Source organism: Sus scrofa, chromosome 13 (genome assembly GCF_054392235.1).
Source record: "Sus scrofa isolate SSC_HxYL_T2T_F1_AM1 chromosome 13, Sscrofa_HxYL_maternal_Yorkshire_Landrace_v2.0, whole genome shotgun sequence".
NCBI classification, from domain to species: domain Eukaryota; kingdom Metazoa; phylum Chordata; class Mammalia; order Artiodactyla; family Suidae; genus Sus; species Sus scrofa.
In genome coordinates, this window is record NC_139395.1 from 130,027,753 (window position 1) to 130,044,124 (window position 16,372).

Genomic DNA, 16,372 nt, shown 5'->3' on the forward strand with positions numbered 1-16,372 from the left:
AAGAAAGGTAACAAACCAATGAGGGGAGGGGAAAAGAACATTTATTATTCATTTGCTTTTTTTTTAAAAAAGTTCACAGAGATATAATTCACATACCATAATCTTCCCCATTTAAAATGTGCAAATCAAATGGTTTTTAGTATATTACATTAATAATTTTAAACTACTGTGGTCATAAAGAACTTTGTTATTTAATTGAGTGTACAATTCAGTTGTATCAATTACATTCACAATGTTGTGCCAGTATCACCACTATCTTTGAAACTTTTTCATTACCCCAAATGGAAACTTTGTAATTACTAAGCAATAACTCTCCATTTTCCCCTCTGCCCAGCCTGTGATAACCTTGAATCTTCACTTTGTGACTCTATTAATTTACCTATTCCAGATAATTCATACAAGTAGAAGAGTCATGCTCTCAGCCCTTTTGTATCTGGTGTATTTCACTTAGCATAACGTGCACAAGTTCTCTAGTACTGTACCATACATCAGGACTTCATTACTTTTTATGGCTAAATAGTAATCCATTGTATACATAGACTACATTCTGTTTGTCCATTCAGCTGCTAATGGACAGTGCGTTGCTCCCACCCTTTGTATATAATAATGCTGCTACAAACAATGATGTACAAGAATGTGTTCAAGTCCCTGACTTCAAGTCAAATCTTTTGGATACATACCTAGGAGTAGAACTGCTGGGTCATATGATCATTCTATGTTTAGCCTTCTGAGGAACTGTCATACTATTTTCCACAATGACTATACCACTTTACATACCTACTAGCAAAGTACAAGGATTCTAATTTCTCCACATCGTCCTAACCAGTTATTTTTTAATAACCATCCTGATGAATATAATGTGGTATTCATTTTATGATCATGATTTATGGTTTATGTAAGAGAATATATGGAAGAAAATACAGTACAGGAAATAAAATACGGCAATTTAAAAAGTATGGTATACTTTCATTCCTGGTCAAGATGGAGTAACGGGAACAAAATTTATCTATTACCCAAACAACCAAGAAATTTACAAAATAGATTAAATAACAGTAGTTCAAGACTCTGCGCACCAGGAAGCAAAGGACAGTGGTTGCTTATAGAGAAGGGAAATCAACTAACAATGTGCCTTTATAACTGCTCAAATTTTATGATCTGGGAAATGTCCAAATCTTGGCACAGGGAAAAGAAATCTCCCTAGCAAGAGATCAATGAAATTCCTGGGCTGAAGAGATAAAGCTCAAAATCTGGGGAGATGAAGGCAGCTAGAAGTCACAGGGCAGAGTACTAGAAAGGAAACAGCTATGCAAATGGAGAGGTCTAAAGGTCTACAATGGGCCCTACTCACATTTAGCACATGCTAATCAGCAGAAGTATGTGAAGATACTAGCTGAGACCTGGGAAAGAACCACTCCAAAGGATTAGAAGAAACAATTTCTGATACTCAAGGTTGGGAAAAGTGTCTATATCCACAAGACCAGAAAACCTTTTGATTCATGGAACACTAGTTAGAGTACATTTAGGTTTTTGCCTCAGTATCAGGAAATTATTAGCCCTACACTGAGCACTGTTTCACTACCATTTAACAAAATCTTATAAGCATGACCCCAAAGGATCAAACCATTTATTTTCAAACAATTTAACTGTGACCTAAAATAAATTTCACAAATACTTTAAAAAATACAGAAGTATCCAGCAACCAAAAAAGTGAAATTCACAAAATCTCATTACCTATCAAAAGTAACAAGGCATGCAAAGATGTAAGAATGTATGACCAAAGCAAAGAGAAAAATCAAATCAAAATTGACCAAGAACCAGACACAGATGTTAGAATTCACAAAGACTTTAAAGCACTTGCAACTATATATTGTATGTTCAAATAGCTGAGTAGAGAAAAATAAAAAATTTAAACTTCTAGCAATTAAAACTGAAACATGTGAGATAAAAAATGTACTAGATGAAATAAACTACAGATTAGATGCTGCAGAAAAAATGATGAACCTGAGCTCAGAACGGAGACAATCCAAAATTATTAAAACAAATAAACAAACAAACAAACAAAAAAACAGAGGAAAACTGAATAAAAAAATGAACAAGACAACTTTCCATTGTGGCACCACAGAAACGAATCCGACTAGTATCCATGAGGATGTGGTAGGTTCAATTCCTGGCCTTGCTCAGTGGGTAGGGGATCTGGCATTGTTATGAGCTGTAGTCACAGATGTGGCTCACATCCTGCATTGCTGTGACTGTGGTGTTGCCTGGTAACTGTAGCTCTGACAGTTGCTAACTAACCTAGGAACTTAAATATGCCAGAGGTGCAGCTCTAAAAAGCAAAAAAAAAAAAAAAAAAAAGTATTCTCTAAAAATAACGATCAAAAAATTTCCATATTTGAAGAAAACTATGAATGAGTAAATCCAATAAGCTCTAAGGACAAGAAACTAAGAAAATTAAAGCAAGGCACAACATAGTCAAAGCTGCGTACAGCCCTGCATTACTGAACAAAATCAGTGATAAGAAGAAAATCTTAAAAATAGCCAAAGAAAACAAGACAAATTATGTGCAGGGTGATAAAAGATGAAAATGGTAGCAATTTCAAATTGAAAATAATGTAAATAAGAGGATAACAGAACAACATTAAAAAAAATACTGAAAGAAAAAAAAAAAAAAACCACTATCAACTACAGAATTCTATATCCAACAAAAATACCTTTCAAAAATAAAGATGAAATAAAGACTTGTTCATGTATACAAAAAGAATTCATCAACATCAGATTTGCATCATAAGGAGTTCTAGAGCAGCTCAGGTAGAAAGTAATACTAGATAAAACTATGATAATTTTGCAAAGGAATGAAGGGTTGGAAAAGACAACTACATGAGTGAAAATTATTACTTAATCCCTTTAAAACATCACTTGAAGGTAGATGGTGCCAAATTAAAGATGTATACTATAAATTCCAATGCCAAAAAAGATTTACAGTTAATAACCCACCAACGAAGGGAAAATGTTATCATAAAAATATTCAGATAAGTCAAATGGAAGCAGAAAAATAGGAAAAGAGATACATAAAAATATGATTAATTAATATTCTTTTTATGGCCACACCTGTGGCCTATGGAAGTTTGTCGGCTATGAGTCAAATAAGAGCTTCAGCTGCTGGCCTATGCTACAGCAAAGCTGGATCCAAGCCACATCTGCAACCTAAACCACAACTTGCAGCAATGCCAGATCCTTAACCCACAAAGCAAGGCAGGGATCAAACACACATCCTCATGGACACTAAGTCGGGTTCTTAACCTGCTGAGCCACAACAGGAACTCCAAAATATGACTAAACTAAATGCAATCATATCAATAATCACACTAAATGTAAACAGCTTAAATATTGCCATTAAAAGGCAGAAGTTGATATTTAATGAACAAGTTGATATATGATGCCTACATAAAATACACTGCAAATATAAAGACAACAAGATTGAAAATAAAAGCTCAGAGGAATATACACCATGTCAAAATTAACCAAAAGAAAATCAGAAGGGCTATATTAGTATCAAAGTAGATTTTAGAGCTCAGAAAATAAAACGGAAAAAAGAGGGTCATTAGCAAAATGATAAAGGAGTCAATTCAACATTCTTCAAAATTCATGTCCTAATAATACTGTTTCAAAACATGTGAAGCAAAATATGACAGAGCTTCAAAGAAAATAGAAATTACTGTGTTTTCCAATTATTGTTGATGATTTCAAAACCCCTCTCTCAGTAACAGGTGGCATGAGTAGACAGAAAAAGTAGTAAAGGCTATAAAAGATGTGAACATTATCAAACAATCTGACCTAAATGATATTTACGGGAACAATGGAATTAAATCAGAAAGCAATATTAAAAAGAATCTGAAAAGTTTCAAAATACTCAGAAATTAACACACTTCTAAATAAACCAGCGTCAAAGAAGAAATAATCAAAACTAGAAAGTATTTTGAACTGAACAAAAACAGAACACATAAAAAGTTGTGAGATGTCAGTAAATAGGGGTAAATTTATAGCACTAAATATCTGTATTAGAAAAGCAGAAAGGTCTCAAATCAGGGACTCCAACATCTTTATTAAGCAAACAGAAAAAGAGCAAATTATATTGACACTGAAAGCATGATAGATAAAAGAACAAATGAATAATTTAAGGAATTCAACATAAACAATGTCTGATCTTTGAAGGATACTGTCAAAACAATGCAAAGACAAGCCACAAACTGAAAGATAATACTTGATAAAGGACTTCTTTCCAGAATATAGAGTTCACAAAACTCAGTGATAAGAAAACAGCAAAGTTAAAATAAAAATCCAAAGAATTGAACAGATACTTCACCAAAGAGGACATAAAGAAAGTAAATTAACACATAAGATGCTCATCATCATTAGCCATTAGGAAATACAAATGAAAACCACACTGAGATACCACTACACATTTATTAGAGTGGCTACAACTTAAAAGACTGACCACATACCAAATGCTGGCAAGGATATGGAGAGACTGGAATACCCACTGCTATTGCGAATGCAAACCAGTGTGGAAAACATAAACTTTAGAAAACTGTTTGGCAGTTGTTAAGTTAAACATATACCTACGATTACCTAGCCATAACTTTTCTATATTTTTACATAAGAAACAGGAAAACACAAGTTCAAAAAATAAAAACTTGTACATGAGTGTTGATAGCATTTTTATTTTTAATAGCTAAAACCTGGAAACAACTCGAATTTGCTTCAACAGGTAAATGGATAACAATTTGATATATCCACATAACGGAATACTACTCATAAATCAAAAGCAATGCAAGATAATTATGCAGAGAAAGAAAACAGACCAAAAACAAAAAATACATACTATGTGATTCTATTTATATAATGTAAACTAATTTCTGGTGAGAGAAAGACATCAGTGACTACCTGGCAAAGTAGGAGAGAATGATTTCAAAGGGGCAGGAGGAAACTTCTGAAGCTAAGAGATGTATCAGACCAAAACCAAAAATACATACTATGTGATTCTATTTATATAATGTAAACTAATTTCTGGTGAGGGAAAGACATCAGTGACTACCTGGGAAAGTAGGAGGGAATGATTTCAAAGGGGCAGGAGGAAACTTCTGAAGCTAAGAGATGTATTGTTTTGAGTGTGGTGATGGTTTCAATGCTGTGTGTATATATATATACACACATGAATATACCAAATTGTGCAATTTAAATGCATATAGATGATTTTATGTCAATTATACCTCAATAAAGCCATTTAAAAAACCAAAAAGCATGGCAGGAAAGAATACCATGTGTAAAAAGCTTATTTATTTGTAAAACGACACTGTTTACACCTCACTGGGTTGTAGCCAACATTAAATGGGAATTACATATACAAGGGCATCATCTCCAGTGCAAAGGTGGTTTGGTACATGTTCCATAGCAGGTAGTAACGGTGTCACACGCACACTTATTTCAATGTTCCATCAATTCTAGGATGTAGGAGAAACTTTTAAGCAGAACAACCAGAGGTCTAAAAAAATTCTATCTGGGTGAGGACTAGAAGCAAAGGTGAAAAGGGGGTAAAACAGGTAAAAAGAAATTGATGTGTAAATGCTTATTAATATGGTAAGCTTAAATCAAGCTGAACTGTTTAACATAATACTTGCAAAATTATGTTACTGAAATACTACTGAAAAATCATTTTTGTACCTTATCTAGCTTGTATAATCACACTAAATAGAGAAATACAAGAAAGGAAAATGCCAGAAGCTGTACATTTTGATTTTAAAGGTGACATTGGTGCTCGCTTTGGCAGCACATATGTACTAAAACTGGACCGATACAGAAAGATTAGCATGGCCCCTGCGCAAGGATGACACGCAAATTCGTGAAGTGTTCCATGTTTAAAAAAAAAAAAAAAAAGTCACATTGGCTGTTTGTGAAAAGGATGTTACTAAAGATTTGAAAATAACAAGAGTTAATTAAGTTAATCTCCAATTCAGAACTCTTCCCAACCATAACAAAATTCTGCAAGACGCAATTAAATAAAGTAGTGCTAAAACCACTGTTCTAATAATTATTAGGCATCATGTTCCAGTTTAACATCAGTTCCTGTAACCTGAAAACCTCCTGAAAGCAAGCACAAAAAGTTCTAGGCTGCATGGGAATGAAGGTACTAAAATCTAGCTGACTACACATCAGGATATATGCTCTGGCGCATGGCCTTTATCATGCAGGAAGGGGTACACTATTCTGGGAGTCAGATTTCAGTATCACACTATTTCTTAAAAGAGAAAAACTTCAAAAACACCAATGTTCCAGCAACACCGGAAAATCCAAATGATTTTTAGTTAACGTTATGTCATTTTATTTCATGATTTAGATACATAAATCCAAAATAAAAAATGACACTATCTAAATTTATAGGAGTTTATGCAGTATTTTCACATATACTGGCCTCATCCTCTTAACAAATGGTATTATTTTCATCCTCATTTACAGACAGAAAAAATGAGGCTCAGAAAGGTTAAATGATTTGCTCAATCTTAAAGCTTGTTAAGTGGGGTGGAACTGACATTCAAACCTAGACCTCCTGACTCAAAAATCTATGTTCTTAACCATTAAATAAGCCTAAATGAACGAAGCTGCAAATGCTTTTTTATGGTACATTTCACAGGAAACGTTTGATGATCCTCTGACAATTAACAATCTGAAAGTCATGGAACATCAGCTCCTCAAAGGACTAGTAACAAGACTGATACGTGGTATTTCAAGATTTTTAAATGAATTATATGGTATTAAAAGTTTAATTAGAAAAAACAGAAGCTCTAGTTCTCATGTAAATTGTGAAGACTTACCTGAATGAAAAGGAAATTGTTGCTTGGCTTCACCAGTGTGTGCATCCCAAATAATTGTAGTCTGAGATAGAAAACAAAAATATATTGCTAAGAAGTTAAAAGGAGTTTATCAGATACAGACATTAGATGCCTAAATATATAAAAGGAATATGAAATGTCAGAGTGCATTTCATTTAACAGTTACCTTTAGTACAGCAAAGCTATGTTCCACTTTGGGGTGGAAGACTATTAAGCAGTTTAATTCTTCCTTGGTGACTTCTCATCAGTCAACTTACTTCAATAACTATTACAAGGTATCTATACTTACCAGACATTCTATCAGACTGCTTAAGAAACTCCATTGCAATAGTTTACTTAATGTAAGATTATTTTGTTTTGTTTTGTTTATTTATTTTGCTTTTTAGGGCCGCACCCACAGCATATGTGGATTCCCAGGCTAGCGGTCCAACTGGAGCCACAGCTGCTGGCCTACACCACAGCCATAGCAGGGTGGGATCCCAGTCATGTCTGCAACCTACACAACTCACAGGAATGTCAGATCCTTAACCCACTGAGTGAGGCCAGGGATCGAACCACAACCTCATGGCTCCTAGTCTGATTTGTTTCCGCTGCACCACAACGTGAACTCCATACTTAATGTAAGATTTTTTTAGCTATAGCCATAAGAAGGTAAATTTTTGGTTAATAAAAATCAGCTAACTAAGATTTTTTTTTTTTTTTTTTTTTTTTTTTTGCCTGTCCCTAGGCACATGGAGTTCCTGGGCCAGAGATCAGATCTGAGCTGCAGTTTTGACTCACGCTACAGCTGTGGCAATGCCAGAGGTTAACCCACTGTGCCAGGCCAGGGATCAAACTTGCATCCCAGGGCTCACGAGATACCACCAATCCTGTTGGGTCACAGCAGACACTCCCCCAATATTAAGATTTTTGAAGTTCGCATTTATATACAACAGCAGCTTGAATTATGACAATAATTAAAATTAAATTTCCTTCCCATTATTAATTTTATAACTTTGGGGTATATAGTGGCAGTAAATATTAATAGGGCTTTTCTTTCACATTCCTGCCCCCTTTACATTTCTTCCCTTTTTCTACTTCCCTTTTTGACATCTCAACTATGCACATGTACCTTCATAGATTAAAATAAACTGTATTCATTTTGGGAGGTGTGGTAAAAGAAATAAGAAAATGAAGAAGAGCCAATGATTTCAACCTATCTATATTTACCAGACTCATTAAGTGAAAAGAGCTAAAAAGACTCTGAATTTCTTACATTTTCAATTGAGTATCAGGAGTTCAGCTAACAGATTGGCTCTAAGGTTTCCTATGGATTCGCCATAGAACCATAGTCACTGATGAGATAAACTAAAAACTGCACAAGGGAAGCAAAGAGTATGGGAAGTATGACATTCATTATGACTCAAATTCCAATAAAAATGAGGAGTGGTCACACAGATAAGGAATAAAGGATATTCTGATAAGTAGATTCAGGAATGAGCTCACAGAAAATCTAAGCATTCCTATTACTACCATAAATTCATCCTAAATTTCCCAAATATGAATGTTTCATTATTTATGTGATTAGCAGAGAAAAATATTACTTTCAATTATACTCTTTAACAAATTACCCCTTTGTGTGTGTGTGTGTGTGTGTGTGTGTGTGTGTGTGTGTGTGTGTTTGTCTTTTCTAGGGCTGTAACTGTGGCATATGGAAGCTAGGGGTCCAATCCGAGCTGCAGCCGCCCAGCCTATGCCAGAGCCACAGCAATGAAGGATCTGAGCCGTGTCTGGGACCTACATCACAGCTCACAGCCACGCCAGATCCTTAACCCACTGAATGAGGCCAGGAATCAAACCTGCAACCTCATGGTTCCTAGTCTGATTCGTTAACCACTGAGCCACAACGGGAACTCCATAACAAATTAACCTTTATAGAAGTTAGTTTAATATTCTTTTTACCTTGTCTACTCCAGCACTTAGGATGAAATTTCCTTTCTTATTCCACTTTAATGCAAATATAGGACCTTTATGCTGCCCCAAGGTGCTAGCAAGGTTACCTAATATTCAAAAGGAAAAACATTAAAATTACTTTAAACTGTATAACTTAGATCAACACTAATAGCAAATGAAAAGAAAAAGTGCTTCATTTACCATCTTTAGTCCATATTCTGGCAAATCCATCATAGGAACCAGTTGCTAGAAGTGTACCTTCACTCTGTAAGAGAAACATACTTCTTCAATTAAAAAATCCAGAAAGGACATTTAATTGTTATCAGAATATTTCATGTTTAAATCCCAGGTACAGCTGATCTGTGACATTCTCTGCTTCAAAACCTTCAGCTTTGCCTACTTGGAAGAGCCATGAAAGGCCTACAGAAAACCCTTCATTGCTGTAGAATTTTGTCAGCATTTAGTCATGATGTGAGCCTCATGTCAAAATCTCAAGAATGGCAGCAACTGCTCTGGTGCAGGATCAACATCACTCTTGTGCATGCTAAAGTTTACTACATTCCCATAGGTGCACGTGACTAAAGATGGGGGTGGGGTGATGGATTAGGAAGGACATCAAAATCATAACTTTATAATGATTCAGGAAAAGTAGAGAGAACCCTTTCAAAATATTTCATTACGATTAGAAGTTTTTATAAAGACCTCCCTCTAAATCTTTTATTGTCTAAACTATGTGTCTGTATGTCTGTGTGTGTTCCAAATAATATTGTTGTTTCAGATGATCAGATACTTAAATATCACTGAATGTTTCTTTCCTTTCTTAATTATTTCCCAATATGAAATCCTTACTAATAAAAACAGCAACACAAGAAAAAGAGCCAGAAAAGAGTGTAGACTGACTTTATAGTTAATGAAGTGAGTACAGTTGCCTGGAACTACTCTACTATGAGGAGAAATCTATACCAATTTCTCTAATCCTATATTCCCTTATTCCCTTACATGTGCCTTACTTGATTAATGGTACAACACAAGGACACACTTAACTTATTCTACGGAAGTACAAGTGACAGAATACACAAAACAGACTATTGCCCGGATGAGTAAACATTATTAGAGAGAGAGAGAGAGAGAGAGAGAGAATGCAAGCCTGCCTTACTCTGTACTTTTTGATACTTTCCGGTAAGTGTATTGAAAACACAGTCACCTTTTTCAGACCTCAAGTCATTTACCTATACAGGTAAGTGGCAAACGAATGTTGGTTCTATGGGTTGTAGACTGAGATTTGCTAGGATTTGAAAAGGCCCTAAGGAAGAAGCAGCAATGCTGAAGCCAACAGCAAAATCTTAATTTCAGACTCGGAACAATGGAAAGTTTCCTTCTAAAATGGTCCCCAAATGTTTTAAGATCATGGACCACTAAAGTAGGAAAAGAACACTTTAAAGATCAGATATTTCACAGGCTCTTGCTTTAGTCATGGAAAAGAGCCATTAATCAACAGTAATATATTCCCCTTTTAGTGGAAGATTTAAGCTTGTAGTGAAAATAAATCTTCAAAAGTCCACACTTTAAAAAACTTTTAACTTGCAGTTCAGAACCACCAAGTTCAACATACCATTTATTAACCATTCTTTTCAGTGTAATCAGTAAACTTCATTTAATTAACATGGCCTCCAAGACAAACAGATTAAGAAAGACAGAAGGCCTTTAATCTATGATATAGTTAGGTACCATATTAAGAAGACAATTCTTAGTTCTGACCCTTCGACCAAGTAATAACTGAAATGTGCTAAACTTCTTTTCATTTCTAGAATTCTCAAATTTATACAGGGGAAGAATAAACACATTGCTGGAAATTTAGAAAAGAATATTAAAAAATCTTACCTATGAGTTCTGGAAGAATTTCATAGAGTAATCATGTTTAAAGATAGAGCTCATTTCTTGGAATAAGATTTGGAAAATCCTTTGGAAAGCCCCACAAAGTTGTTAAACAGAGGCCAGAGAAGGAGAAGATGTCCACTTGCTAAGGAAAGGACAGCTGACCCTAAAAATTCTTAGTAACACTGGTGTCTGAAAGGCTTCTCAGAACTGGGGTGGGGGGTGGTGTTTAAGAAACTGATGTAAAGTTACAAGGAAGAAAAAGGCAACATGGGATAAAGAGAAAGATACAGAAACTTTAAAAATGGTGATTTCCTGCAAATTAATAATGGGACTGCAAACAAAGCTGTTAATCATGTATTTGAGGAGTTCCTGCTGTGGCTCAACGGTAATAAACCCAACTAGAATCCCTCAGGATGCAGGTTCGACCCCAGGCCTCGCTCAGTAGGTTAAAGGATCTGGCATTGCGGTGGGCTGTGGTGTAGGTTGCAGATGCAGCCTGGATCTGCAGCTCCAATTTGACCCCTAGACTGGGAACTTCCATATGCCACAGCTGCAGCTCTTAAAAGAAAAAAAATCATATATCTGAAACTGAAAGGATAAAGCTTTATCAATAATGAAATAAAACTTTCTAGTAAATCAGAGTAGTCAAGTTATCCTAGAAAGATTCTGAATAATATATAGAATTAGAGAATGTTAAGATTCATACAGCTAGAATGCAGCTTGGAAGACATCTAGACAAACAGTTCCTGATGAAAACTTCATTGCCAACTGCATGCTAAGGTCTCCTATATTCCAATAGATGTACATGACTAAAGATGGAGTGGGGTGATAGTCTGGGAAGGACATCAAAATTATAACTTTATAATGATTCAGTAAAAGTAAAAGACAGCTGGCAAAGAAGTTTTTATCAGTTCTCAGCTAAATAAGAGAAAGAAGAATATGTTTTTATTGTACAGATTTCCCTTATACCTCCAGCAAAAGGCTTAGTAGTTAAGAATTTACTATGTGCTTGTTACTGATTTTCATTTTTACTTCATTTATGTGGGACCATTAATACATACATTAATACTTTACATGTAAGGCAAGTGAAGCACAGAGTGATAGACCAGTTATATGCAAAGGTTCTGCAGCTAGATAAACTGAGGAGCTGGAAGATGAACTTTGGCCTGCTTGCTTGAGCAGTCTTTGTTTTTGACACATTAGAGAGGTGGGGACTCCTAGTTTGTTGTTCTTACTAGTCAGTGAAATCCAAAAAGTAACTGAACAAACAGACATACCCTGTCTTAAGTCTGAGGCTCAGAGAAGTTCAGTATATTAATAACTAGATCCATCATGGACAATACAGTAATACTCACATTCCAATCTAGAGATGTCACATCCTTGTTGCTTGGGACATCTTGCCCTCCTTCTCGTATACAATGTCTAAGTACTAACTGTGTGGAGCCACTAGTGCTATTTTCACTAAGATTCCATATTCTTGCTGTTGAGTCTCCAGACCTATAAAGTATGCAATATATTTTAAATCCTCATGATATTCTCAAGTATTCCAGAATCAAGGCAACATATTTACATCCTATTATTAATAAGGCAAAAAAAAAAAAAAAAAAACAAAAAAAAACTAGACTATCAGAGATTTCCATTTCCAACATTTTTCTCAGTCTCCACTTTGGGGGCCACCAAGCACTAGCTTAATTAAAGCATCTAAGATTACATTATGAATAAATAAAGAGGTACAGAGGCAAAATGACCATAAATAAGCAACAACAAAACCCTGAAAATATAAGGAATGTATTTATAACATATACAATAATTCAGCAAGATACTTTTAGAAATCCATTTTAGTTTCACTCTGAGAAACATACCCTGATGCCAAGAGATCACTAACAGGGTTCCAGGCACAGATGAAAACTTCTGATTCATGTCCCCTTAACACAACTGCTTTATTAGGAGGGATTTCAACATCCCCATCCACTTCCATCATATCAGTATGATTATCTGCAACATGAGATATAAGAGGAAAATTCTAGTTAGGTAGTCCTATTTTAATATCTGGGGGGGGGGGGGGGGAAAGAAGAATTCCTAACCAGCTAATATCTCCTTTAAAATATAGTATAACCTTTTTTTCATTGTAGCAGACAATGGTGAAAATGACTATACAGTATTTATCACATGAATAATAAATTCTTATCTTTAGTTAAGTATGAGTATATATTTTTAAAATAGATGTGTATCTGAGTGTATGTTCAGAGATGAGGGTCGTGGGGAATAGGAACAGAGAAAGACTGGGAGACAAAGGTTAGAACCAAAGCTAAAATGATAAAATGGTTTGAATTAAATATAATTCTTGCCAATACTATTCTGAGTTTCTGCCAGTAGGGGTTGCTGATATCATTCATATAACATTAGAGTTGCCTTTATATCTCCATGTCAAAGCTTTACTGTATTTATTAATGACTGGTGTTACAAATTATATTTAGAAACCAAATCCAGGTACAAAATTCATTTAACATTAGAAAAATGGTTTCTAAATAATTTAAAAAGAAAAAAAATCTATGAAAGTAAATCTAACTACACGGAGTTTTAGGTATACAAATTTGAATTGTGTGATATAAATTAGGGAAATAAGTTAGTATAAATGAAATACATGATGTTACTTCAACTTAGAAAATGAGGTATCCCCACAGGGGAAAGTTTTTTTTTTTTTTTCTTTTCTGAAAAGGAGTTTTAAAATTCCGCTCTCAACTCACTTGCTATAGTATGTGCTCCATTCTCCTCCCCATTTGCTGTATTTTCTCCATTTTTTGCAGATCCTTGTTGGTTTGTTGCAGCTGCGGCAGCTGCAGCAGCTGCTGCTTGTTGCTGTGCAAGTTTATCTCTATAAGCTTGTTGTCTTGTTTGTACTACATCAGGCATCACGGCATCTATCAGTGACAGAGACTCTATTGGTCGGCCATCAAACAAGGTACCATCCTGGATTTGAAAAATTATGAGAAAAAAAAAATCAAAGATAACACATTTAGAGTAATTTGTATTCATACAGGTCAACACCAGATATGAAAATCTTCATTCCAAGACAAAACATTTTGAGATACTTTTCTGAATGCATGTAAGAAAGAAACGAATCAGAAGGGAAGAAGGTAACTATAAGAAGTACTGCAAACAGCTGTTTAAATTTTCTTCCTCACTTTGTTCATACTCTTAAATGGTACAGTTATTAAAGCTGAAATACTGACAGGGAATAATAAAAAGTAGGCATGGATGATAAAAAGGCTTATTAATTACACTCCAAAATATTGTTTTTTAAAAGCAATATGGAGTAGTTGATACAATGATATTTGATGCCACATTTTAGTGAATGCTTCTATAAAACAAAAAATTTTAAAAATAGTTTTTGTTGAAGTTCTCTTGTGGTGCAGTGGGTTAAGGATCCAGTGTTGTCACTGCTGTGGCTCAGGGTACTGCTGTGATGCAGATTCGATCCTTGGCCTGGGAACTCCCACATGCTGCAGGTGAAGGCCAAAAAAAAAAAAAAAAACAACAACAAAAAAAAGCTTTTGTTGAATTCCAAATTTTCTTGAGATTTGACTAAAATTTTAAAACAGAAATAGATGTAAGATATTATGCCATACAATTATCTTATTTTACTAACACTGAAATAAAGGCACAAAAAGGATTAAAGACTTGGCAGCTCCACAGTTAGTCAATGGCGTTGAGATCTGTTAACCAGTGCTGTTCAAAGTGCAATCCAAGGACCAAATGCGCCATCATCACCTGGTAACTTGTTAGAAATGTAGATTCAAACCTACTGAATCAAAATCTCGCAAGGGCTCAAGAATCCTTGTTTTAATAAGCTCTATGGGAGAACTAACATTTGAGAAGTAGGACCATGACTCATAAACTAGTGCTCTTTAATTTTATCAAGTTGCTATAATGTCTCAAAGCTCCTCTCATTGACATCAGGAAGTTTACAATTAGTAAGTTCTCCAGCAAACACAAGAAGACACAGAGCAAGTCAGAAATTGAAACAGTGCATATTACAGCATATGCACATGTGAACCCTGACTCACTTAAACATGCACCTAAAGCACTGTGGTGGGGTGCTCCAAGCCACAAAACATAGCATATCTTTCTGAACTGTCAATTGCAATAGAGCATTTGAGGAGTAGGAGAAACTATTTTAACCTGTAAGTAACTTAAAAATACTAAAACCAACACAGGTAATTGTGGAGTTCTATATTAAATCCACAAAAACTTTTTTAGATAAAATGAGAGCTGGCCACTGGTGGAAATTATTTATCATCCTCTTCAATAAAAGATACAATGAGGACATATTTAATTTAGTATTGATGTCTTTTTCAGTTACAGAGATGAGGTAATTAAAAAATAATCAATTTTAGTACATTATATAATTATAGTAATAAATATTGATGTAGAAACTATACATGCAAAGGAAAGAGGAATATGTTAATCTCTGAAACAAAAATAAGGTAAAAATCTCTCATGTATCATAAATTCTGACCATATATGAAAACTATCAGCTATACTAGAGTTTACAAAATTTTTTTGCATAAGACCAGATAATAAATATTTCAGGCTTTTCAGACTATATATAAAGTCTCTGTTACAACCATTCAATTCTGGCACTGTAGCACAAAAGCAGCAAGATAATATATAAATGAAGGAGCGTGGCTGTGTACCAAGCAAACTTTACAAAACCAAGCAACAGGCAGGATTTGGCTAATGAAATGGGTCACACTCTGCAGACACCTGAGACTATAAACTACCCAGATGATACAGATCTCAGATCGCTTTCATTATAAACTGCCTTCCAAAATCAGGTAATAACCAAATAATCTAAGACCCCCAATTTTTCAGACTATTAATTATGGTCTCAACATATGATAGCACATACTGTTATTTTAAAGAAAATAATTTCTTACTATTTACTTATAAAACCACATAAAGATAAATAAGAAAATAGTCCTTAGATTTAGGAGCCAACATGCCTTGCCTGGGTGACCTGACTGCCACACTAGGAATAATGCCTTTCAACTATTTACCTAGTGAAGCTGAAGTAAGAAAATGAATGAGTAAACAAGATATCAGATACTTAAGAGCAGATGTGAGTAAGAATTAGTATTTGAAATAGTCTTCCTTACCTCATTAATACTAACTTCTGCCTCTACATACTGTAGACCTTTCTGGATGATGGAGATCAATGCAGCAGGTGGGACGAGGGCACCATTTATGTTAGACTGACTGATATGGCTTTCTATACCAAAGGTGAACGCTGAATGAGAAAATCCTGAAAGCAAAAGAAGAGGTATAAGAATTTATTCTCCAAGTGGCAACATGCTATATGACACAAATGAAAGACTTTTAACAATCTTTCAAAATCACATTTCACCCATCTGAAATCCCAGACTGTTAGCTAAGGTCACATATGTTTTTAAACAAAAGAAATATGAAAATCCAAACATGTTAACCTTTATATATTTTCCTTTTCACTTTAATTACATAAAAGTGGAACACAATTTTCCTCAACAAATAGCATCAAACTTTAAAGCTGGAAAAAAGCCTCTGTACATCATGTAACTGAATTGCTTCTCTCAAAAAACTTAGGCTGAGATAAGTGAAATTTAGTATTTCTGTAGTCTAAATTTCTACATACAAAT

General features: G+C 34.7%; 1 protein-coding gene and 1 non-coding gene across 11 annotated transcripts in view; one reads left to right on the forward strand and one right to left on the reverse strand.

The window, feature by feature from the left end:
* Window positions 1–16,372, reverse strand: part of TBL1XR1 (TBL1X/Y related 1) — a 175,964-nt gene that overhangs the window by 16,947 nt on the left and 142,645 nt on the right. For all 10 annotated transcript variants that reach the window (XM_021071211.2, XM_021071208.2, XM_084990354.1 and 7 more), the window contains 7 exons: window positions 15,857–16,002; window positions 13,445–13,667; window positions 12,560–12,692; window positions 12,053–12,194; window positions 9,021–9,084; window positions 8,829–8,926; window positions 6,870–6,930 (listed from right to left, as the gene is read on the reverse strand). In XM_021071211.2, coding sequence (XP_020926870.1) covers window positions 6,870–6,930; window positions 8,829–8,926; window positions 9,021–9,084; window positions 12,053–12,194; window positions 12,560–12,692; window positions 13,445–13,610 — 664 coding nt within the window. In that variant the 5' untranslated portion in view covers window positions 13,611–13,667; window positions 15,857–16,002. The remainder of the gene's footprint in view (window positions 1–6,869; window positions 6,931–8,828; window positions 8,927–9,020; window positions 9,085–12,052; window positions 12,195–12,559; window positions 12,693–13,444; window positions 13,668–15,856; window positions 16,003–16,372) is intronic.
* On the forward strand, window positions 5,812–5,919 carry LOC146397610 (U6 spliceosomal RNA). The gene has a single exon (XR_014825437.1). It is a non-coding gene; the product is annotated as a U6 spliceosomal RNA (small nuclear RNA).